This window comes from Carassius carassius, chromosome 19 (genome assembly GCF_963082965.1).
Source record: "Carassius carassius chromosome 19, fCarCar2.1, whole genome shotgun sequence".
NCBI lineage: Eukaryota > Metazoa > Chordata > Actinopteri > Cypriniformes > Cyprinidae > Carassius > Carassius carassius.
This window is the reverse complement of record NC_081773.1, coordinates 110,351-137,289: the sequence shown is the minus strand read 5'-3', so window position 1 is coordinate 137,289 and position 26,939 is coordinate 110,351. Positions and strand designations below refer to the sequence as shown.

Below are 26,939 nucleotides of genomic sequence, written 5' to 3'. Positions count from 1 at the left end.
TTTTTTTTTTTGAGAACAGTGGATGTGGAGGACTATTGTGCAATTAGAGCTTGTTCAGATACTGAGGTGCTAAACCATTCAGGGCTTTAAAAGTAATATGAAAGATTTTAAAATCCATACAATGTTTGATAGGGAGCTAGTGCAGTGTTGACAGAGCCGGGCTAATATCGTCATACTTCCTGGTTCTATTAAGAACTCTAGCTACTGCATTTTGGACTAGCAGGAGTTTGTTTATTAAGCATGCAGAACAACCACCCAATAAAGCATTACAATAATCTAACCTTGAGGTCATGAACGCATGAATTAATGTTTCTGCATTTGACATTGAGAGCATAGGTCGTAATTTAGATATATTTTTGAGATGGAAAAATGCAATTTTACAAATGACAGAAACGTGGCTTTCTAAGGAAAGATTGCTATCAAATTATATATTTTCACTTCACTGCCAAGACATGCAAGACAAGCTATGCCCTCCATATGTCCAGCAATTAAATAGGGGGAGTCTCAATTTTAATTTGTAACCCAAAATGTAATGTTTAACTGGACTAAAAAACTGATTGCATTTCCACCAATTAAAAGAAAAAGTGATACACAAGTAACATTTGGAGCCTTCATACGCACAAAGTATATTCATATACATGATCAGTAACTACAAACAAACAAACATCTGGCACCAAACTAGTAGTAACAACTTAATTTAGCCTTAATCTGTAACTCTCTTAAACTATTCTGCCTATTTTTATTTATTCAATGTTTAAAAAATATATACATTTTCCATACAATTCAATTAAATTATCTATAAATAAAGATCTAGAGGAGACTAGGCTGGTCCAAGTATATGTCTGCTGAATAACTGTGCGAATTATTTGATAAACAAAAACAATTTGCAGATATCTGTTTCTTGAATTCGGGATCTTGTAGGTTTATTTAAGTTGTTTTACTCCTTAAGCATCTTTATTTACAGACAATATGAAACAAACAAAAAAACAAATAGATAATGCTAAATGTGCAGTGATACAAAACTTTTCAGATTTAACACATTGGACAACAGAGGGTGGATCAAGATAAAGACTGAGGTGCAACCTTAACACTCTTCATTTGTTCATGACAGACTGATTGAGTATTGTGTTTATGGTCTACTTACACTATAAATGACAGTGATAGAGAGCCAGAATGAAAAAAGCTATTTCTCTTTTCTTTGTAGGGTTGCAGTCAAATCATTTGTAGGGCTGCAGCAGTGTTGCTGTATTATGAACTAGAACTGTCTGATTTGTAAGTTTGTCAACTTTTGAGTGAACTAACTCTAAAGCAGTTTCTTCAAATGCCCAGGTGTTGTAATGTGACAGAACGTGATTTTTCAAAAATCCTATCTGCTAAAAGAAATAACTCCCATATGAAAAGCAGTCTGCAGTCTTTCAGTCTTTTGGATGCCAAATATGACCCACTTTAAGTTCAAAATAAATATGATGTGCCTCTACAAGGCCTTTTTTTTCCTGGTTGGTTTGCCAGATGAGACATCAACTGGGCGCAGTAAAAAGGCTTTTAAGGTCTCCCATAAGGCAGTAGTTCATATGTCCGCTTTGATTTTGTCCAAAGAATTTTTTGTCAGAGTCTTTTTGATGCGTAATGCTGTAAGTCTGGCTGATGGGTTCTGGTACCAGCATTCCTTCATAAGTTTAACGATTGATGTTAAAGTCTGAAACATAAAAACAAAACAAGAGACTGAAATCAAGTAAAGGGAGGTAAAAAACAATGAAGATTTTGCTAAATAATATTTATGACTGCAGTGGATATATCCTTGTGGCTGTTAGAGAGCAATCTTCTTTACACAAGGTTACATGTGTTCATATAATATATATTGCCAGGCTGTAATTGAAAATAAGAACTTGCCTGGTTAAATGAAGGTTAAATAAAAAAATTAAACCGTGGTGTGAGCTTCAGCATTTCAAGATCTAAATAAGAATTTAGAGTAGAAACTAAAATAAACTATATAAGAATAACAGAAATGTTTTGTTAATAATATAAGTTTTACTTAATAAATGTATTTGTTATATTTAAATTTAGAAATGTTTTGCAATTTATAATCTTCTCTTTTGGTTTGTGTCCTTAACCCTAAATCAGGCAACGTGACCCATCAGTCACATCGTTTTTATTGTATTTTTTTGGTTATAAGAACAATTTTTTTATTAAATCCTTTTATCATTTATCCATGCCTGGTCTGTCTCAAGTATGCTGGTCACATGATTTGCTTCAGGTTTTCAGTGGTATATTAGTCTGATCTAAATCCAACATGGCTGCCAGTGGTGGAGAACATTCAGATTTTGAGGTAGTTAATTATATATTAAACTTACTTTTCTTTTGGAAAAAAAATTATATTACTGCTATAATTAATTCTGAACATTGTCTTAGGGTGCTGAAGAAAACAATTGAGTCATATGTTGTTTATGTTGTTATTTAGCACGTTTTGAAATGTATGTGACTCCTGAGTCACGTTGCCTGTTTTGGGTATAAAAAAGGAAATATTGAGTATATTGAGAATATATGTAACATTCTTAAATAACCATTGAAATTTTGTGTAATGTTTTGGAATATAGACATAAGTTTGGTCTTGTTTTAAAAAGAAAAAGAAAAAGTAACTTCAAAAAATCATTACATTTACTGTAAATCAAATGTACTCTAAATATTTTATATAAAATATATATTTTACTAAATAATTTTTACTCTAAAATTACTATCAAATCAAAGTCAATTTGTGTTCTAAATTTTAATTTGATATCACAAAATGTAACTTCCCATGAGATTTTTAGGTGTTGTACCAAAAATAGCCACTGGGCGTTTATGCATTCTCCTGTATCAAATTTATACATTTCAGTCTCAATATCAAAAAACAGTTGGGAGATGGGACCGTAAGACTCAGAACTTTCTGATGATATGCGTTTTGTCAAGATTAGAAAAGTGTTTTTTTTATAAAGTAGTTCAAATAAATTGTGTAATACAAAACCTGACACCACCCACTAGATAAGGAGCTTGGTAAAAGAAATTATTGATTTGGTCCTTTTTTTTATACACTAATCAGGCAACGTGACCTGGGAGTCACAACTCATAAAATCCAAAATATATCAAATATTTAAAAAATTATTTTGGATATGTTTTACTTAACCCTCTGGAGTCGATTAACACGGATACGGGTTATGAGTCATTTTCTCCTGATAACCCCGAAAAGAACTTAAATTATACTTTAAGTTTTAATCGTACAGATAAGAGCAATACATCAATCGAATCTGTAAAGGGTCTACTTTTTTTTTGGATACAGACATAATAACAACAAAACTTTGTACACTTGTAAAATAAAGATAACAAACAAGGTGTGCTGTCTGCAGCCTTTGTCTGCACTGATCTTCATTTACAAACACGTCATTAAAATGAACTGTAACTCTGTGAATACTCAACGAAGAGACATGAGAGAGATATCTATAGAAAGCTTGACATGTCTATAGAAAGCTGGACATGGCTCAGATGATGTAAAAAATGACATGAAAATATTTTTTTTTCTTATCATTTTCCACTCTTGCCTGTTTAAGGGTTAAATAAAAAGAGAGTAAAAAATGAAATCAAATTAAATACCTTTCACATGCAAAGTATTTAATTAAATTATCCGATAATAACACTGCATGTTTATAAAATAAAACCCATTTTCACATTGAATTTCCAGCAAAATTCACTATTTTGTGTACATTTACAGGGACATATTACTCATATTGTCATACAACCTAGGGGTAGGAGAAAAAAAAAAAAAAAAACTTTGAAGCATCATGAACCTTTTTCCAGTGATTCTAAATCAATGCATAATAAATGCAGTATTGAATTAAAAAAAAAAAAAAAATTTCATTTAATCAACATGTACTTTTATGTAATGTCTGCAGTAAGGATGGCTATCTCTTTGCTGTGAAGTCCACTCAAAAAACAAAAAAATTATCTAACCTCACTGACCAACAGGCAGCTACTTCAAATAGCCATATCCACTGTGTATGTGGGTGCTGAAAGGCAGCTGTACAAGATGGTGAGAGCCTTTAAAGGATTGTAAACTGGTGACATAATGTGTCAAAATAGCTCTACGTAGTTTTGTGCAGCTTTTCACTTCATAAGATATTAATCAGTGTACTGGAGTATTGTGGACTACTTGTGGATTATTGTGATGTTTTAAATCAGCCGACTTAATTCAATCTGACATCACCCATTCACTACAGAGTATTGAAATTGGCATCAACAATCACTGCATTACATTAGTATTGGTAATGGTTACTAAAATCCTTATATCGTGACAATGCTAACTCCTAGTTTGGTGGACACGATCCATTGAGACTTGTTCTGTGATTGAAATGTTTTGTTTTTTTTTGTGAAGATTTATGCCTTTAATACCAACCACCCTTTAACACTGTCTAGATGTCTGACAATAATGCAAAAAGCGATACAACATTTTTGTCCTTGTTAAGAGTTTTTTTTCAAAACCAACAATAACTATGACATTTCTATTCAATATGTTAAGACTGATTAAAATTTTACTTTTAATGAGGAAGATACATTGCTTGCCACTGGATCTGGTTGGGACATGGTGTAATGTTCTTCAAAGATAATGACTGATTAACTTAATTTGTAAAGGTATATGAGCTGGTACTGACCGGGTCTGAGAACCATCTGTTTGGGATATTTGGTCTCTGTTGGTCTATGCAGATCACTTTCTTCATGTCCTCAAAGCTTGGGTCACTCGGCACTACGTCATGGAATGGGGGCTTGTAATCTTCAACAATACCTGCACAGTGAGTGTAGACAAAACACATTTGGAACTCAACCAGAAAAAAAAAAAAATGAGCAGCCATTAATTTCAGAAGTTATTAAACTGGTTATCAAATTACACCGATAATCACTGAGCACCAATTGTGCCAACTGTAATGTATCTGTACAAAATTCAGCTTCATCAAGAACGCCAGCAGTGCGGATTATATATAGAGTACAAGCTATTACACCAAAGGGAGCAATAGGGACCCATTTTAGACTAGACACACAGAGGGCATCAGACAAACCTCTGAAGACATTACTGTAATGACCCTTTCAGTGTGAAGGGGGCAGATGCCGAATAATGTGCACCTACAATCATACACAGACAAAGTCAAACTAAAATGTGCGCAGTTTTGGCCCAAGTCATTGTAATTGTAACATCTCACAAACTTTAGATCTGCATGTAAGCCATATTTGGGACTAACTACACTAACTTCACTTTTTCATAATTTTTTTAGTCAAACATTTTACAAAACAGGACATTGACTGGTATGTAAATTTCCTTTTGCACTTATAGTGATGTGATGTGCCATTTGCAGTATCCCAAAATTATGCATAGTATAATTATGTATATAATTGTATATAATAATTATGCATGCTAAAACATGAGAAATTTTCCAGAATTTTGCCAAATTCTGATCCATTCTTAATTGCTAATTGCAAATTTTCAAATCCCTGTGCCAAAGAGTTTTTAGAGCCGAATGTAATCTACACCTCGTTTTGTCCATTGGCAATATGTAGTAAACTTCTTGTAAGTCTAACACCCTCTACCCAATGCTGCTGGTACTCTGGACAAAATATTATATTTTTCTATAGCTTGTCAAGACGACAAGCAACAAGTCTCAGCAACAAATATATACAAAACTGCATTTGATTATAGGTTCTAGTTTGGGTTTGCTGGTTAAATGATCTCAAACTGTTATTCTCATAAACAACTCCTTACTTCAATATACCCTGCTCTATACACTCCTGCCATAGAAAACATGAAGTTCTGATAATAATATGTGGGATACATCCAACAATCTTTGGTTATGGATGTAAAAAATAGGTAATTTAATGGGCAAACATTGTAGTGGTGGCAGGGTAAAAAAAAGAGGCACATTTAGTGCTAACCACCTCCATATATTCCTTTAAACTTCTTGTATTAATGGATCAAAACTGACACTTAATATAATAATCTTATGAGTAAAATAAATATTCCAATGCACCATATACCCTGTTTGCCCAACTGAAATGGGGCAGGGTAGAAAAATAACACTAAGTAATATATTCTGCAAAGGGCACAGCTGCATGTTGTCTACTCATACATCTTAGTTTGAGTTTTCAGTGCTTTCTTAAAATCAGGACCCTGTAACAGAACAATTAAATGTCCATCCATATAAACAATGCCTATACTGAGAAGTTATTTCCATAAAAACCCAGGCATGATCTAAAATAATAATTGCAAGAACAGAACAAAACACAAGTGACTCTAATATCCAATAATAATAATAATAATAATAATAATAAATAGAATATCTTGTGTAGAGCAGGACAAAATGTATAATATCTCCCATATAGATTCAAAAGCCTCCAAATATATAACATCATACTAAAATACCATACTGCCTAGCTGCAAGCAGCATACCATCCAAATTTACAAAAGAAAGCATATGCTTTTACCATCATTACAGAATACCTTTCCAGTTTAAACCCAAAGGTCAGTCCTCAGTGGGTTACATAATGATCACTGATTATATGCTTGAAGCCATGAATCAAACTCCTCAATTTCACATGACTCTTCTTAGCCCCTGAAACATCTTAAGCCATAATTAGAAAAAGAAAAACTAAAATTAAAATCCATCAGGGTTGCCAACTTTTTCTTTCTTTGCCCTATTTGGATCCAACAATTAGATTTTAATGTCATACATTAATGTACATTACTACATAAATTTGGCAGTTAAAGGGCTTTTTAAACCATTATTGTTACATTTACATTTATTAATTTAGCAGACGCTTTTATCCAAAGCGACTTACAGATGAGGACAGTGGAAGCAATCAAAAACAACAAAAAGAGCAATGATATATAAGTGCTATAACAAGTCTCAGATTAATTATTGTTAATCAAAAATAAAAATAATATTATTATTACTCAGTGTAGTGAAAAATATGTTCATATTGAAACTAAGTTACATTACTTACAGAGCACATATGCAACTAATCGACAGTAACATAATCACCCATCATAGTGATCTGGCCAAATAGAACATTTACTTGCGTTTGGCACTTAGCATGTATTCATTGTGTGCCTTGGTTGTAGGGACACAAACATTCATCTCACACACCTGTACTGTAGACATTTTGAGTGTTTAGGCCTTATAATAATATAACCGGATAATTTTTTCTAAGTGACACAGAGCACCATCTTTTCCTCCTTGCATCATTTGACTCTCCATATTGAAATCATCAGCAAGTGCAACAGCAGAGATATATTAAAAAAAAGGAACAAATGACAGGTGTTATAGTGAATCAGGTGTGAGAATTTTTCTTACCATTACTAACTGTTCTTCTAGCAATTTCCCACAGCACAAGTCCAAAGGCCCAGATATCGACTCGTTTGTAAGACTCAAAGCAATCTGTCTGAATGGAGTCATCCAGAACCTCAGGGGCCATGTAGCGCTTGGTCCCAACTTTAGGATTATTCCCTACGTCCAGCTCATTTGTGTCCTGAAAATGCATCACGGCGAGACCTGAAGAAGATAAATGTGTGACCAAATGTATAATTATCATATAGTAAAGGATCTACCAGTATCTTTGAACAATACAGATTAAGCCACGTAATGCAGAATTAATAATCATTTCAGAGCAAGGCATACTCTTTTAAGGAATTCGGTCCCTGGATTAAAAACCTGTGTATTGGTACAGCACTCTTTGCGTGCATTCTAAATTTAAAAGATCCCATGAAAGGTTTTTTTCACAAATCCAGTTTTCTTTCCTTTGCTGATGTCCTTCCTACTGAAATAATTTCCAGATTGTATTTATGATTATGGAAATGGGTTCTCATTTTAGAAAGCATTTCATATCTTAACTACATTTGTACACTGCTAAGAGCATCATCTAAGATGCTGAGATGTATCAGAGATGCATATGTTGAAATTATGATGGGAAAAGTACATTTCCTTTTTAAATGTTGTATTGCACCCTCTTGTGGGGATATACAAAAATTCATTTTTATGAGATATTAAGTAAACTTGAAGAACCCAGAAACGTCTAGTAAGTGAAAAACATGTCTTTGAGCATCAAGAAAAAAAAATTGCAAAGTGAAAATGTCTAGTCCCATGAGGGCAACATGTTTTCAAATCGATGTTCTAAAAACAACATGCTCATTTTGTTAATGTGCTTTATGTAGTCTGAAGTGCTCTACAAAAAACACATCTTGTGTTCCACTTCCTGTGTACAGAAGAGTTTGTGTTAGCTGAAAGCTACCTAATGGGTTTTTCGTTAAGGTTTTGGGGGAAACAACAGTGATCTCTTCTAATAAACAGCCTGATGTTACAGAAATGGACTCAGGAACTAAGTGAGTGAGTAAAGTGAATTTAATAAAGAAATAAATTAAAGTGTCCATCCTCCAAGAGCAAATATCCTGCTTCTGCTTTCTACTTATTTGTATATAAAGGGCAACATGTTCAACAGGTAAATATTGAGGGAACAAACAAATGATTTTAATTATTAGAAACTGAACAACAAGTGACAGATTGACGGAAGGCAACAAAATATTTGGATATTTCAATGGTCATAAATGTCCATTAATCTACCCTGTATGATTTATGATTCATTGAATCAATATAAATATACATATAAAAATAATCCAGATTCTATGTTACCTTTTTTATTTTTTTCAAATAAAAAATATGACGTTTATTCAAGCATAAAGATAAATTGGTCCTTTAGGTTGAAAGGCTTTGGGCTGAGTAAGGGGTTTCAGGGGTAACTGAATTTTTAGAAAATGGTTTCAGATTTGCTCACCACATGACAATTGCTCATCACTTATGCTTGAACTAAATCGGTGTTGTAAGAAAGTACTTCTAACACAAAATTTATTTTTGATGAAAACATGAGATAAACATGTGCATACTTTAACCATAATGTGTTATTATTTTGATTATACCTACTGTGATTATTGACAGTTTAATGCACAACTGAAATTAAATTTGAAGTGCAACAACTCAAATGTCTGCCATCAAAACACAAAACCTTTTATCACATGGTTTTTTTAACGTTGTCCAAAATACACTTCAAAGTAATATTTTAAATATTCTAATATGAATGGCATATGAAACAACAGCATGCATACAATAACTGATTTTGCTTCACTCAGAAGTTATTCTTACCAAGGTCTGCAATGCAGCACTGGCCGTTTTTGTTCACTAAAATATTTTTGCTTTTTAGGTCTCTGTGAGCAATGGCTGGTTTGCCCTGTGTGCCAAATATCTCCACGTGCAGATGGGCCAGGCCACTGGCAATCGAGAGTGCCATTCGCAAACAGGCAGAAGCATCCAGCATGCTGAGTTGCAGGTAATCATAGAGAGAGCCCATCTCATGAAAATGTGTGATTAGCCATAATTGAGTGCTGGAGTTACGCGATGTCATATCAGATGCAATAAAGCCTGAAAAATACAAAGTAAACATGATTTAAGTTAAAGTTATGGTTGAGCAATTAACATGTTTTATTGTTGTTTTATGTTAAAAAACTGAGGGGCCCTAAAGAAAGCATATGAAGAGTTCATCTGCAAAAAAAATGTTCATGTTTTTACTTTTTATTGTGCATTCCAATTAATAACAATCAAACTAACACATTAAAACAAAATAAAAACCACAAAATTCAAAACATTATTTTTGAAAATATCTGTTTTTGCAAATAAAATTCATATATACCGTATTTTTTCGGACTATAAGTCGCACCTAAGTATAAGTCGCATAGGTCCAAAAGTACGTCACAACGAGGAAAAAAAACATAGTCCAGTGCGATATCTATATATATTATATATCTATTATATATCTTCTATATAAGTCGCATTTATTTAGAACCAAGAGAAAACCTTACCGTCTACAGCCGCGAGAGGGCGCTCTATGCTCCTCAGTGTAGGATAGGATACAGACAGTAATGTTTTCTCTTGATTTATTTCTCTTGGTTCATGTCAAATAAATTTTGATAAATAAGTCGAACCTGACTATAAGTCGCAGGACCAGCCAAACTATGAAGAGAAGTGGGACTTATAGTCTGGAAAATACGGTAATTTCTAGGGGAATAAAAGCTTTCATTATAAAATTATTTACCCAGAATGTTATCGTGTCGAAGCAGGACAGTGTTGTAGATTTCGGTCTCTCTGAACCAGGATTTCTCATCTCGGGATGAGAATATTTTAACAGCAACACTTTCTCCCTGCCACTGACCTCTCCAAACCTCTCCATATCGACCTTTACCTGACAGAAAACACACAAACATTTAAGGAAATACTCTCAAAAGTGAGGGTTGTAAAATATAAGTAACAGAGTAATTTGGTATTTAAAAGTAAACTGTAAACAGTAAACTGCTAACCTGTACAACAAAATCTAAGAAACGCTTTATGCACACAAACATAACAATGATGGAAAGATGGTGTGAGCACATACCAACACACTCGCTGAGAGCGATCTGTCTGGCTACTGTTCTCTGAACCAGGAAAGGTAGACCAGAGCCACTACCAGATGTACAGGAATGATCCAACAGATCCTGAGAGAAAAAGGCAAAAGATAAAAAAATATACAGCTGTACATTAACTCTAGTACAGCTACATTTGGACCCTGCAATACACACACTTATACACTAGAGAGCACTCAATGAACAGCCACATTCCAATATGTGCACCAGAGGCCCAGAACACAAGAACCATTATAACCATATGTTTGCATCACGGAGAGATACTGTTAAAGAGCAGAATTGCAAAACACTATAATTACTGCAGGATCCTGAAAAAAAAATGGTAGCTTCAGAGCTAGCCACCCTTCAGGTCCTTAGAATCACTGTCTGAACACATTAATCAACAATTTTAGTTATCAGAGCAGTTACCTCCTAGGCTTCGGAGAACAGATTTTTTAAGTATTTTAATAACATCTCATTCCCAGCACTGGCACAGACTTTTAATTATTCTCAGGCAAACATTAGAACGCTAAATATTTGCTTTGGTTGCCAAGCACTCCACAAAGATCCTTGAAAATAGCTTGAAAATGATCCAACAACAGCAACTAAAGAGGCAGCTCAGCAAATACACATCACAATACTTACAAACTCACCAAAACCCTGCAACTTTTCTGTCGAAATTTGTTTAAACAGAAAGATATGATTTTATCATATGTCAGCATAAACAAAATCTTGTTGATATTAGAAACCATTTAAAACACGAAAAAAAATTAGTTTCCAGATGTTACATTTCTGTAAAGTTTTGCATGGATTTTTCAGATGTTTTATTCATTAATAAGCTAAACAAATAACATGGTATTATTATGACACATGTCCTTATTTCTTTTGGTAGTGTAACCACATATGTGACCCTGGATCACAAAACCAGTCATAAGTAGCATGGGTATATTTGTAGCAATAGTCTAAAAATTTAGATTTTTCTTTTATGACAAAAATCATTAGGATCTTTAGTAAAGATCATGTTCCATTAAGATATTTTATAAATTTCCTTCTGTAAAAATGTCAAAACATATTTTTTTGATTAGTAATATACATTTCTAAGAACTTGGTTTGGACAACTTTATAGGCGATGATTTTCTCATAATGGTTATCTCAGTCAAATATTGTCCTAACAAACCTACATAAATGTAAAGCTTATTTATTCAGCTTTCAGATGATGTATAAAACACAATTGACCCTTATGACTGGTTTTGTGGTCCAGGGTCACAATGGATAAATGGATAGTTCAACAAAAAATTAAAATTAACCCATGATTAACTTACCCTCAAGCCACCCTAGGTGTATATGACTTTCTTCTTACGGACCAATACAATTTTATAAAAAAATAAATAAACTATCCTGGCTCTTCCCAGCTCTATAATTACAGTGAATGGAGGTCAACATTTTGAAGCAAAATAACGTGTATAAATCCATCATTAAAGGGTGCTCTTTGGGGGGGTTAATAAAGCCATTCTGAAGTGAAGTTCTACTCAGAAGGCCTTTTTTAACCCCCCGGATCCATTTTTTTTTGGTCTCCACATTATAAAGCTTGGAAGAGCAAAGCTTTACTTGATCACAGCTTTACTTTGCTTAAATCACAGACTGATTACAGATTTTGGTAAGTGTAGGTTTTCCTCACCGCGAGTGTGCTCTCTCCCACATTAGATGCAATCAGACCATCGATGGGGCCATACTCTGCATCATGAGCAGTCAGATGCTCCATCTGGTGATGGTGAATACAACGGAAGATCAGGATAGCTACACCAGACAGGAATATCAGAACGAAGACTGGAGCCACAATCACAATGGTCAGCGTTGTCACACTATAGTTGGGGGCCTCCAACACTGAGAGAGACACAGAGATTTAAATAGAAACCATTTTACCTTGAAGAAAATCTAAAAAAAAAAATAATAAATAAATTCAGCTCATGACATTTTCATGACATTACGCACATTTTAACTTTCACTGTAAATTTTCTTTCTTTCTTTCTTTCTTTCTTTCATTACAATGACTTCTTGAGCATTGCCAATTACCACATTTTTTTCCATATTGACAAAAACAATGAAGCAAGGTTCAACAGTCATGGAAAACCCAGAAACAACCAGGAGTTTTAAAATGGTGTCAAATCATGGATATTTAATATATACATGTAAAATGTTTAGATCAGGGATGGGGGGCCTGGGCCATTGTCCTGTAGAGTTAAAAAAGAAGCTCCACCTCTATTTAACACACTTGTATGTACTGTTCAAGCAGTTCGGAAGTCTTTGCTTAGATTTTTTAGGTGGGCTTGATTAGCAACGCAGCTAAACATAAAAGTTACATGCAAACTAATTCTAAACGAACAATAAATAAATAATTGTAATGTCAAGCCACAGAACGCTGCTGACACTAGAAATACCAACATACAATCTAAGACATGGAAGGAACCTAGAAGTATATGTTAAAAAAAAAAAAATTAAATAAAAAATACATGTGTATACATATGGAATGTAGAGGTGAAGGTGTGAGAGCTTAATGTCTGTTACCTCGTACAGGAAGTCTCACAGTGAGGTTCATGTTGCACAGATGAGCCTGACAGCACTCCACTATCTGGTCAGGGGACGGAGGTGTTTTACAGGTCATCCTTCCCTGCTCATACACCTTAAAACAGCCCTTCTGTGACACTGGTGTCCCATCACTCAGTGTCAAGGAAGAGAAACACTGCTGACCCTTACAGCGGTCCCCTGCTGCACATGATCGACCCTCACACACACATTCATGCTCTGTAGGTGCTACCCTTAACTCCTCATCTAGACAGGAGAGAAGATAAAAAATAAAATAAAAACACTGCCTTAATAAAACTGCAATGGCTACCTTTTTTATTTTCTTAATTTAACTTTTTTACTTTTTTTCAACACTCTACTTTTTATGTGACTCATGCACAATAAGATAAAAGAAATCCAACAGATATACAGTAGGTAAAAAAAAAGTATTGAACACGTCACCATTTTTCTCAGAAAATGTATTTCTAAAGGTGCAGTTGATATGAAACTTTCACCAGATGTCGGTAACAACTAATTCATGCATACAAAGAAAACAAAACAAATAAAAAAATAAAAAAACAATAATAATGTGTAATAAAATTTAATGACAAGGAAAAAGTATTGAACTACTGAAATGTATTTAACTCTGGAGTCTATGGGTATTTTTGGGGCCTGGAGAAGTTTTGTCATGCCCTGACATTTGTGCTTTTTTCAGTTTCTTATACACATATAAATGGCTTAAGTCTAATCTCACTGTAATCAGCACATACTGGGCTATAATAATATGCGAGCAGCATGTATGTACATGATTGTGTTTTTGACTTTTGAAAACTGGAGCTTGTAGCCTAGAATTTTTCTTTCTAAATTATGTGAAAATCATCTTGTTTACGCACTTACTGAAAACAATATATTGATTTAAATTTTAAAAGACACTTTTTGTTGGTAAAAGTCATATGTGAGTAGGCGTCAACTATCATGAATATCATTGTGATTTACACCTGAGAAGACAAAGGCCTGCATAATGAGCTGCATAATGAGCTGCATAATTAGCCATTCAGTCAGCTGTGTCACTGAGAGGGAGGAGTTACAAGAAAGAATGTCAGCTGTTTCACTGAGAGGGAGGAGTTACAAGAAAGAATGTGAGGACAAAATAAATCTATATAATTTTATGTTTGTAGTTTATTTAGAATATATTTAATTATCCCAAAACAAAAATGTAATATCCACTGGTGAGTCCAATTAAACAGTTTATTAGGAACAAATCAAAGCTGACTTTCAAACTGAATTTTTGCATCATTACTCCAGTCACACAATCCTTCAGAAATCCTTTTAACAATCTTATTTTCTACAAAAAAAAAAAACATTTATTGTTATTATTATTATTATTAATGTTGAAAAGAGCTGAGAATATTTTTTTCTGTTTTTTTAGGGGGGATAAATTGAAAGAACAGCATTGTTTTTTTACATTTGTTAGTTACATTTATTTGTTACATTTATATTATTTACATCAAACTTTTGAATGGTATAGTTTTGTATATTGTTATTTAAACTTCATAATATTTCACTTTATTATACATTTAGTCAGGAATTATAGTTTGGAAAAAGTCTTTGGAAAAAGTTTAATTGGTAAAACGTTTACACGTTATGTGAAAACTAGTACAAGTATATAAATAAATAAAAAGAGACTTACTCGTGTTTATGATCTCTGCTGAATAAAGTGTTTCATTCTTTTTTTCTGAGGAAATCCAAATCTCAAATCCTCAACCAAATCACATCTATTTGGGGTGAATTATGTCTTATTCCTCTCATCGCGAAGAAAACAGTAAAATAAAAAATCATGAAGAAAAGTCTTGCTGCGTGGTCTTCTGTTGTGTGGCGTATTCAAGCCACGCGCTTCAGTGAAACATTAGAATCTGAATAGAGCGTTCAGCACGGGGGCATGGTCGCATTAGAAGATAATGAAGGGAGACGTGAAAAACGGACATCGCGTTGTTTTCATATTGATTACTTTATCACAGAATATCTGTTTTTGGCAGCACCTGTTTAGTTTAAAAGTAGACATGTCAGGCTTTTTATAAATCTCTCTCATGTCTCTTCGTTGAGTATTCACTGAGTTACAGTTCATTTTAATGACGTATTTGTAAATGAAGATCACAGCAGACAAAGGCTGCAGACAAGCACAGCTTGTTTGTTATCTTTATTTTAAAAGTGCACAAAGTTCTGTTATGATGTCTGTATACAAAAAAAAAGTAAACCCTTTAGAGATTCGATTGATGTATTGCTCTTATCTGTGCGATCAAAACTGAAAGTGTAATTTAAGTTCTTTTTGGGGTTATCAGGAGAAAATGCCTTCAGAGGGACTTTCATAGGGTTAAAACATCATACAAAAGCCTTAGTTGGTAATGACAGATTCAAGACACCTCATGATCAATACTTTTTTCCTGTGTTATTCGATTTTATTACACATAGCTTAATTTCTGAATTTATTTGTTTGTTTGTTTTTTTTGTATGGATGGATTACTTTGGTTGTAATAATAATAATAATAATAATTCCTTACATTTATATAGCGGTTTTCTAGGCATTCAAAGTGCTTTACATTGTCAGGGGATATCTCCTCACCCACCACCAGTGTGCAGCATCCACCTGGATGATGCAACGGCAGCCATATTGCACCAGAACGCCCACCACGCACCATCTTACTGATGGAGAGGAGACGTGATGAAGCCAATCAGTGTATAGGGATTGTTAGGAGGCCATGATGGTCCGAGGCCAATGGGCGAATTTAGCCAGGATGCCGAGGTCACACCTCTACTCTTTTCGAATGTAAATTACATCTGGTGAAAATTTCAAGTCAACAGCACCTTCAGAAATGTATTTACTGAGAAAAATGGTGACGTGTTCAATACTTATTTTGCCTGCTGTAAGTGCAAATTGTTTGACATTTTATTCATTTATTTTTTGCTTGTATTGAGTCACCGAGTCATTCATTACATCCATCCATTACTCAAACCACTTTTCTCATTTTGGGCTGCAGGTATGCTGGAGTGTATCTTGGGCAGTAGGCTAAATGAGTAAGTACTTTGAAATATATTTATGTACATTAATGCAAATTTTCATTTGTTTTGGGGGCGAAATGTAATCCAGACATGCGTTTGTCCATTTTTGTTAGATTCACCTACTTTAAAGGGCAAATTCAGCCACAAATGTAAATTAAGCCAAAAATTACTCACCCTGAAGTCATCCCCGAAGGTGTATATTACTTTCTTCTTCGAATTTAGTTGGAGTTATAAAAAAAAATAGTCTTTGACCTTTCAAGCATTTTGATGCAACTTGGCGGGTGTTGTACTCCATCTGTCCATGAGAAGTTTAATAAAAAGCTAATCTATAGAAAAAAAACACTGCTCCGGAGGGTGAACAAAGGCCTCCTGTAGCAGATTGATGTGTTTTTTTTGTAAGAAAAATATTCATATTCAAAACGTAATAAATCACTTTAATCTAGCTTGCGCTGACGGTTGTAAAACGGAAGCAGTTCCACGAGGACGATGTATGAGGTCAGCATTGCATGCGCCGGCGAGTCTCGTGAAAACCAATGTTTGGTGCAAAGGTGCAAAGGTAGCAAAAAGTTTCCTTACTTTAGCAAAGGAAAACTTTTTGGCTTATATCGAAATCCTCAGACATTCTTATTTACAAATCCTTGTTTTGTACTTCAAGAGGTGCATTTAAAAAAAATTGAATATCATGGAAAAGATCTTTTAGATTTTTTAATTATATTACAAAAAATACTTTCTTATATTCTACATTTATTGCACACAAACTGAAATATATATATATATATATATATATATATATTTATATATATATAGTTTTTTTTTCTTTTTTTTTTGATTGTTAGGACTACAGCTTAGGAAAATTTAAAATACAGTAACTCAAACATTTGAATATTCAATATTTAGCCTAATTCGTTTGATTAATTTTGAGTATAAATACTGGGTACCTCTTGGGCTAGTTTAGAACATGCAACCACAATTATGGGAAAGACTTCAGACTTGGCAATGGTCCAAAAAACAATCATCATCAACACCCTCCACAAGGAGGGTAAGCTACAGAAGGTCATTGCTGAAAGGGATGGCTGTTGGCAGTGTGTTGTATCAAAATATATTCACAGAATGTTGACTGGAAGGAACAATTGTGGTAGGAAAAGGTGCACAAGCAACATGGATGACCACAGCCTTGGGAAGATTGTCAGGAAAACCCTATTCAAGAACTTGGGAGAGTTCACAAGCAGGCCCATAGCTAGCTATGAGGTCACCAAGGTCCGGACCTCTGTAAATTTTTCATGTTCGAAAAAAAAAATTGTTCTCTGATTGACTAATTTTATTCTAAACTCCTCATATGAATGTCTACATGTATAATTCGAGAATGTTTAGCATCCTTGGTATGAAAAGAATAGCTGCGAGATGCTTCCGAAGTGAACGGGTCTTCAGAAAGTTATGAGCGAGAGCGCAAGGCACAGCCATATCCAGCTATAAGCATTTTTTGACTTGTTTTTCCACTTAATTTGACACTTTAGAAAGTTAATAAAGTAGAAAGTTGAGGTTTAGGATCAGTGATAACTTCATTTGAAGTAATTTCCAAAATATTTGAAATAATTTCAGTTTATTTATTTAAAGGTTTTTGTTTATTTTAATAGCAATATCTGGCAACATTGCATTAGTCTGTCAGTAATCAAAAAAGTCAGCGGCTATTTACAATAACTGCAAATAGCAGCATTTTTTTGTGATATGCTATTTACACTAAGTGCAAATAGCTATAGATTATATTATAACTATGTTAAAATAGCAGGATTTTCTGCTATTTATATTACTTATTTCAAGTAATACAAATAGCATTTATATTACATTTTGATGTGAACCTGGGTCGATCACATCAAAATACAAAATATCATCACATCAAAATACATATGACATATGTTTTTCCTTCTACGCCACATTATCAATGCTATCAAAACCCTGTCTAACACTAGTGCACAGATCTGTAGAACACGTATATTAGGGTACAGAATTAAATGAAATACGCAAAACACTGGCCATTAAGAAGTCTAGGCTAAGTCATTCAGTATAGTAGTTAAACTTTCACAAATCATGCTATAAACATTCATAAGAGCACTAGACAAAGTTATCAGCTATATAATGGTTATAAATAAAAACTATAACAGCAATATGTATGGTTGCAACTTGCATGAATAATAAACAACTGATAAAATGATCCACCCCATAAATATAGTAACATATTAAACTTTGATGCAATAAATAGGGTATGATTTAAAAACGAGCATCCCGCCAAAAACATCTACATTTCTGTCTCTTTTCAAGTGTTAGTGTATTTAATTAGTTGTAATATTTGTAGAGCTGCAACAACTAATCGATTTAATCGATTAAAATCGATTATTAAAATAGTTGACAACTAATTTAGTCATCGATTAGTTGCTAAACAACTTTTATTTGCCATAAGCGGCTCATTTTGTGTACATTTTAAATCTGCGGTGACCAAAGTGTGGCAGTAATGAGCCACCGCAGGTTTTATTCCGCCAGTACAGAAGGAGAAGTAGCGAATAGCCAATAGCTGGCCTCGTTTTATGTCACGTGCTTCCCGACCTGCGTCGGCAGCATTCAGTGAGATGGTGGAGACAGATGGCAGTGGAGTAAGCTTGAGAAAGAAAAAGAAAAAAGCGGAAGATAAAACTAATCAAATGAAGTCATCCAAAGTGTGGGAGAACTTTACTTTGAGCCTTCAAAAAAGAAGAGTAACCTGTAAACACTGCACTACTGAACTGTTTAAGACTTTTATTTGTGCAGATTCTCCAGTACAATGTTGTCTGCAAATGTTTAGTCATAAAAGCTAATAACATTGCTTTTTAACAGTTATCATTTAAAGATTTACAAACATGTCTGTGATCAGTTTGTAGTTTACCAGTTCATAATTCAGTTTTGCAGCCTAATTATGACTGAATGAGAGAGGTAAATGTTTAAATGTATTTAAAATACACTTTTTTTCTAAGTATTCACTGCTCTTTTTCACACAGCAGGTTTTTTGTGTGTCCAATTTTTTTTTCTGGACAACCTTCTGATGGATTTTACTTTCAATTTGAGTTCCATTCAGGGTTCATGCCATTGGCACTTTATTCGAAGGATTGTTTACAATTTCACAGCAAAAGCTATAAAGCTGTTGTGTGTTTACAGGAAAAAATAATAAAATGCAATGTACTGCAAATTTATTCTGTTTTATTCTTATTCTTTGTGAAAATATTTTCTGAAAGATTTCTTAATAAGCTTTGTTCGGGATGTTAAACTACTTTAGGAGCCCTAAGGAATGACATGGTGAAAAAAATATTTGAAATCTAGAGTATGAGTCAGTGTTTTGATTGCAGAAGAGTTTGACAAAGGATTACTTACACATAATAAAACAACTACAGGTATGTTTTTGATGAGGATATGACCATGCAAAATGGTTAAAATCTCTAAAAAGTCTATGTTGAATGAAAAAATGGGCAAAACTAAAATATAAGTACATAAAGATTAATTGATTAATCGTAAAAATAATCGACAGATTAATCGATTATCAAAATAATCGTTAGTTGCAGCCCTAAAAATTTGTATTATATCACAATTCTATAATAAGTAGGTTATTATAAAAACCCCCTGGACCTCACTAATTTTCAAAGCCTGGCTAAGGCCATGTTCACAAGGAGTGGACTGAAGCCGGAGTCAGTGCATCAAGAGTCACCACACAGAAAGATGGCTACAGCTGTCACATTCCTAGAACCAGGCCACCCTTGAACCAGAAAAAAAAGTAAAAAGCTTTATGGAGATGCTGATTTCATTTTGCAGCAGAACTTTAGCTCCTGCCCACAGTACCAAAACCACTTCCAAGAGGTCTGATGACCATGATATTACTGTGCTTGATTGGCCAGCCAACTCACCTGACCTGAACCTTACAGAGAATCTATTGTTAGGAATTGTAATTGGGAATTGTAAAGAGGACGATAAGTAACATCTGACAAACAATACAGAGGAGCTGAATGTCGCTATCATAGCAACCAGGGCTTCAATAACGTCTCAGCAATGCCACAGGCTGATCGCATCAATGCCACACTGCATTGAAGCAGTAATTATTGCAAAAGGAGCCCCAACCAAGTATTGAGTGCATACTTAAACCTGCTTTGGAGATCTTGAATATTTCTGTTTTGTAAATCCTTTTTTGATTGATCTTTGAGAAAACATTCTATTTTTTTGAGATACTGAATTCTACATTTTCCTAAGCTGAAAGTCATAACCATCATAATTAAAACTAAAGAAAAACTCAAATATTTCAGTATGTGTGCAATGAATATAGAAACGTTTGCTTTTTTTTTATTAAATTACAAAAAATAAGTAACTTTTCCATGATATTAAAATTTTTCAGATGCACCTGTAATTAGTGACTGTTGTTTTGTTTTGATCTCTCTGCTGCATTTCCATGTGCGTCACTTCTGAGCTGCGTATGCACAAAGCTGACCACAGACAATTTTTAAAATAACTCCAACTGAATTTGTCTGAATGAAAAAAGTCATATACACCTAGGATTACTTAATGGTGAGTAACGTATGGCTTAAATTTTCATTTTTGGCTGAACTAACCCTTTAAATAGCATGAGTGGAGTACTTACCCTTTCATCATTACACATCATACACATCTGTACATTTAAGGTGTGAGGTTTAAACAAATTAACAATCATTGTTTAAATGATTCACCTGTACTTGGCATCTCCATGGTAACATTCATATTGCACAATGTTTCCTTGCAACAGTGCATCAGCATGTCCACAGTCTGGGAGTTTTTGCAGCGCACTGCCACTTCTTCACTACCCACAATGCATCCTTTCTGCTGAAGGGCTGTCCCGTTCTCAAAAGACAGGGAGGAGAAACACTGCAAGCCCAAACAATGCTGGACATCATCGCATGATAACCCCTCGCACACACACTCAACATCACCAGTGCTGCCTTTATCTGTAGAAAACACACAAGACATTTCCTTTCATTTACAATTATGAGATGCTCAGCCAAGACACACGGATATTCTTCTTTCTTCAACTACAGCACCTTTATGTCAGCATGCCTATTGCATCTCGGTAACAACTGAGGTGGGGGTGCGGGAAGGTTTTAGGTTGGTGTGGTTAAAATCACTTGCCACCATGAATGATCTTTTGGGGTGTTGCCCTTTATGTCAAAGTTTGTTCAATCAGCCATATCACACTAGGAGATGTTGACAGAGAAGATGACAACAGCAGTGAATATTCTCAGCATATAGTAGGGCCAGCACTTTATTGCTAATTATTTCACCCTTTCAAAGCAGTGTAGAATAGACCCGAAATCTGTGTTGTCATACAAAGTCTGAGAAATTCATCTTATTGTCCAGAAGGTATAAACTGGCTAAAAATAGTGAGGGCAGTGCTGGTCTGGTTAGGTTAGCCATTAGGCTGTTGCGAACACTAGTCTCTTTGCCACACTCCCGATACGATACCACCTCCACAGGTCGTGTTGCTAAAACAGGGCAGCAGACTTCAGTCCTGGAACTCTTTCATTCTAATCACTGCAGATTTGTTGCTCATCTACAGTGCTAAATTTCATTTTAATGAAACATTTTTTATTATCGATGTTGAAAACAGTTTTTGCCACTAAATATATTTGAGGAAACCCTAATACACTACCATTCCCAAAAGGTTTAGGATTAAATCACAGTTTCCACAGAAATATTAAGCAGCAAACAAACTGATAAATGAGAAGTGCTTTCCACAGCTTTGAAATATACAGGTGCATCTCATTACATTAGAATGTTGTGGAAAAGTTCATTTCAGTAATTCAACTCAAATTTTGAAACTCGTGTATTAAATAAATTCAATGCACACAGACTGAAGTAGTTTAAGTCTTTGATTATTTTAATACTGATGATTTTAGCTCACATTTAACAAACCCACCAATTCTCTCTCAACAAATTAGAATATGGTGACATGCCAATCAGCTAAATCAACTCAAAACACCTGCTAAGGTTTCCTGAGCCTTCAAAATGGTCTCCTCAGTTTGGTTCACTAGTCTACATAATCATGGGGAAGACTGCCGATCTGACAGTTGTCCAGAAGAAAACCATTGACACCCTTCACAAGGCATGTATCCAAGCATAGTAACAGAAAGTTAAGTGGAAGAAAAAGATGCACAACCAACCGAGAGAACCGCAGCCTTATGAGGATTGTCAAGCAAAATCGATTAAAGTGTTAGTTCACCGAAAAATTTAAATTATGTCATTAATGGCACACCCTCATGTTGCTCCAAACCTGTAAGACCTCCGTTCATCTGTGGAACATATCTTAAACTGTGTTTCGAAGATGAACTGAGGTCTTACGGGTTTGGAAAGACATGAGGGTGAGTCATTAATGACATAATTTTCATTTTTTGGTGAACTAATCCTTTAAAGAATTTGAGTGAACTTCACAATGGACTGAGGCTGGGGTCAAGGCATCAAGAGCCACTGCACACAGATGTGTCAATGAATTTGCTGAACCACAGACAATGCCAGAGGCATCTTACCTGAGATAAGGAGAAGAAGAATTGGACTGTAGCCCAGTGGTCCAAAGTCTCCTTTTCAGATGAGAGCGAGTTTTATATTTCATTTGGAGACCAAGGTCCTAGAGTCTAGAGGAAGGGTGGAGAAGCTGCTTGAAGTCCAGTGTTTCCACAATCTGTGATGATTTGGTGTGCAATGTCATCTGTTGATGTTGGTCCATTGTGTTTTTTGAAAACCAAAGTCACTGCACCCGTTTACCAAGAAATGTTTGAGCACTTTATGCTTCCTTCTGCTGACCAGCTTTTTGAAAATGCTGATTTCATTTTCCAGCAGGATTTAGCACCTGTCCAAACTGCCATAAGCACCAAAAGTTGGTGTGCTTGACTGGCCAGCAAACTCACCAGAACTGAACCCCATAGAGAATCTATGGGATATTGTCAAGAAGAAAATGAGAAACAAGAGACCAAAAAATGCAAATTGAGGCAGTAATTGGAGCCCCTACCAAGTATTGCGTACAAGTACAGTAAATGAACATACTTTCAAGAAGGCCAACAAATCATTAAAAAGGTTATTTATTTATTTTTTTTGGTCTTATGAAGTATTCTAATTTGTTGAGTGAATTGGTGGGTTTGTAAAATGTGAGCCAAAACCATTACAATTAAAAGAACCAAAGATTTAAACTACTTCAGTCTGTGTGCATTTAATTTATTTAAATACACAAGCTTCACAATTTGTTTTTACACAACATTTATTGAGATGCACCTGCACTTGCGGTGGTAGCCAGGTGGAAAATCCTCCTATTACCTGCAGCACAAAAATGGTCTACTACATGTGACAAATAAAAAATAATGTGTGATTTTTAACAATATTTTCATTTATTGAAAATTAATTTAAATTACATAGGCTTCTATTACTATTAATTGTAAATTATGCAAAATTGCATCATTTAAATGGAAGAGTTCTCCTTTGTCATATAGTGTCTCTTTCAGTGAATGGGACACAGATTTTACCTATATTAGTAACACACATACACACACACACACATAGGGCTGAAACTATTCCTCGAGTAACTCGATTACAAAAAATGATTGAGGCAAATTCCTCTGCCTCGAAGCCTCTTTTAATTTATTTCAAATCGTACATCAGGTTCTTTCGCAATTATTTTTTTTAATGTGACACAACGCGTTTACGTCACTCACAAAGCGGAAGGAGACACAAGCGCTGCATCCGAAATCGCACACTGCAAGGAGTCAGTAGTGTTTTGATTTGAGGGCGTTGGCAAACGTAAAGAACTTCGTGGCGTGTGTCCATTGCAAGATAGAGTAGGCATACCACAACTAGTGCCCTGTGATTTTTTGTGATGCAGAAAACGCGGAAGGAATTGTGGAATCCAGTCATAAAAACAGAGTTTACAGTTTAACGCAGAATGGCACGGAATTTGCTAAATTTTGAATGAATTAATCAAAAATAGGTCATTGCACTTACATCAAATCACGATATGGACTAATATCTGTAAATATTAAGCCGGAACAGTCTATTATTTAAATATGGATCTTGCATGTTCTGCGTGTCTTTGTTAATGAATGGAGCAGAACTGCGACTTCCTTTATCACGCACACTGAAGCGCGCGTGACGCTCGCGGTGATTTCAGCGTCTGCTGTCTCACTAAATAAGGACGTGAACACAGGAACAACATCTCCAGAACTGCTCTGACAGTCACTTCATGAGCATTTGACCGTTTGATTTGAGTAAAACTAGAGTCACATCACATACACAGAACTGTAAAGTTACGTCAACTTGTCAAAATAAAAGTCCGGTTTAAAGACAAGTATTTGCCAGATATGTATTACTATTGTTCAGCAGAATGTACATAGCCTACTACTAAAAAAAAAAAAAAAAAAAAAACTTTAAGGTTTATTCACACAACATTTCTTCCATGTTTTATTGTTAATAGTAAATCCCATTTGTTTACCAAAAAGTTAAGTTTGCTTAATTTTCAATAATTAAAAGATAAATTAATGTTTTGTGTTTAATTTGCATCTCAGAAAATGCTTTATTTAAAACCCCAACTGAATGGCACTTAAATGCACTTAATTCATCTGTCAACTTTATTGTCATTGTTCACAGTACAAGTACAGACAGAGAAACAATGGGTAATAATTAAATGTTTATTTTTGATGTATGCATCGCATTCTATGCATTTAAAAAATAAAAATATTTTTTTTCTAAAAAAGGAAACTAAGTTGATCATTTTAATAGACCCAGGAGTCTTATTTTCTCTTGCATAATTAATATTTCACTTTAAGCAAAAACACATTTTATCAGATTACTCGAGTAATCTATGTAATTTTTGGTAGAATACGATTACTAATACTCGATTACAAAAATATTCGATAGCTACAGCCTTAATATATATGTGTGTGTGTGTGTGTGTGTGTGTGTGTGTGTGTGTGTGTGTGTGTGTGTGTGTGTGTGTGTGAAATAATGTTCTTAGTCTTTTCTTCCTGTGGGGAAATACAATTAAAAATTAAATACAATTAATTGTGTAACCAAAATACAAATAACTGCCAGAGAAAAAAAACGAAAAAAAAAAAAACTTAATTATAAGCAAGCCCAAAATACACTGGAGATTTATTTTGAAATGTATATTAGTGGTGGGCATAGATAAAAAAAAATTATCTAGATTAATCTCACTGTAATCTTGGAATTAATCTAGATTAAAATGGCTCATTTGAATTCTGCCAAAGGCATTCAGATTATGTGTGCTACCCAAGTAAAATAATGACTAAAAGTAAGTCTTTTAGAACGGGTTTCTCAAGCAAGCAGGTGCCTTAGACCAGGGGCCCATCTCCCGTTTCCAAAATGCATCACAAAGTGCTTGAGAAAGCTTAAACTAATTCCACATTGCACAAGGTGCAAACAACCTTACGACTGTTTCACACATACTCCGTCTGCAGTGCGTGGCGTATTTTTTTACGCACCCATGTTAACGGATTCCAGCATTCATGCTGTTGCGGTCCGTCAGTGCGTTACAGGAACGGTGCGTCTGCAGCAGTGCAGCGATCGTTTACGTACCGAGTGGGGGTGGTGTTGGCGCAGTGGATAAGACACATGCCTTTGGCGTGAGAGACCCGGGTTCGAATCCACTGTGTGACAACAATGTGTCCCTGAGCAAGACACTTAACCCCTAGTTGCTCCAGAGGCGTGCGACCTCTGACATATATAGCAATTGTAAGTCGCTTTGGATAAAAGCGTCAGCTAAATGAATAAATGTAAATGATGTAAATGTAAATGAGTAGCGGACTGCAAACACGTCTGATGTGGTAATTTCACAGTAGGCACAGTACTTGTTCCCGTCCCCCTACAGTGCAATTCGGTTAGGCATACAGCCGCGCTAAAATATCAAGGTGAAAGTCATCATAGCTCGCCCAGTATAGACCCAACTTTGAGAATAGTTTAAATGGCGATATTTTTTTTTAATCGCCCGATAAGAGTCTCCCGTTAACGCAGCACATTGGCGCAGGTAACGGCCCATCACTAGTATATACTATTGCAGGCTGTTCCTTCAGATCAGAGAGAAAATATGCATTCTTACAACGGTCTAAAAGATATTATATAAAAGGTCATAAAGTAGACAGTCATAAATCATCAACTTGAGTTCATAAGCAATCACTTGTTATAAATGTGCGCCATTCATTGAGAATCACTTTGGAGCAGTCTGAACGAAGCGATGTTGAGTCTGTTTAACACGCAACTATGCCACCTTGTGACACTGCAACGTGCAGCACTCTTTTTTTATGAAATCATTTTGAAGTTTAATAATCGAAAAAAAGTATATATACCTGGACGGTCGTTAACAAACCAAGTAAATATATGTGTGGGAAGCAATAGTAACTGAGCACCGAATCGGAATATTAGAACGATTTCTAAAGGATTCGAAAGGATTTTTGTGACAATGAAGACTAGTATCAACTTTGTTATCACTGAAATAAATTACATTTTTAGATAAAAGTAGTTTTGCAGTTTATAAATGCCCAGTCATACACAGAAATTATATAGTAAAACCACCAATTAACTGCTTGTCAGTCTTACCTTTCATACAGCCAGCAGGTGAAACCAACATGACCACCAACAGCAGAAACATCTTACATCTTAAGCATAACATTACAGGCCTGAAGAAAATAGGCATCATCACTGACCTAAAAGAAAAAAGTTCAGAGAAACAACAAAACATGATTACAGCGTTACAAACATCACAAACTTTCACCTTTAAAAAAAAGGTGAA

At 34.7% G+C, this 26,939-nt stretch overlaps 1 protein-coding gene across 2 annotated transcripts in view; it reads right to left on the bottom strand.

Moving 5' to 3' along the window:
• Window positions 1-895: 895 nt before the first annotated feature.
• Window positions 896-26,939, bottom strand: part of LOC132094834 (activin receptor type-1-like) — a 46,879-nt gene continuing 20,835 nt past the window's right edge. Inside the window, exons 2-11 of one of the 2 annotated variants that reach the window (XM_059499458.1) lie at window positions 26,747-26,853; window positions 20,848-21,102; window positions 13,061-13,324; window positions 12,174-12,379; window positions 10,489-10,588; window positions 10,153-10,299; window positions 9,207-9,482; window positions 7,368-7,565; window positions 4,680-4,810; window positions 896-1,696 (exon numbers count right to left, since the gene is read on the bottom strand). In XM_059499458.1, the coding sequence (XP_059355441.1) occupies window positions 1,568-1,696; window positions 4,680-4,810; window positions 7,368-7,565; window positions 9,207-9,482; window positions 10,153-10,299; window positions 10,489-10,588; window positions 12,174-12,379; window positions 13,061-13,324; window positions 20,848-21,102; window positions 26,747-26,846 (1,806 nt within the window). In that variant the 5' untranslated portion in view covers window positions 26,847-26,853 and the 3' untranslated portion in view covers window positions 896-1,567. The remainder of the gene's footprint in view (window positions 1,697-4,679; window positions 4,811-7,367; window positions 7,566-9,206; window positions 9,483-10,152; window positions 10,300-10,488; window positions 10,589-12,173; window positions 12,380-13,060; window positions 13,325-20,847; window positions 21,103-26,746; window positions 26,854-26,939) is intronic. The other variant, XM_059499459.1, reaches the window with a different exon arrangement.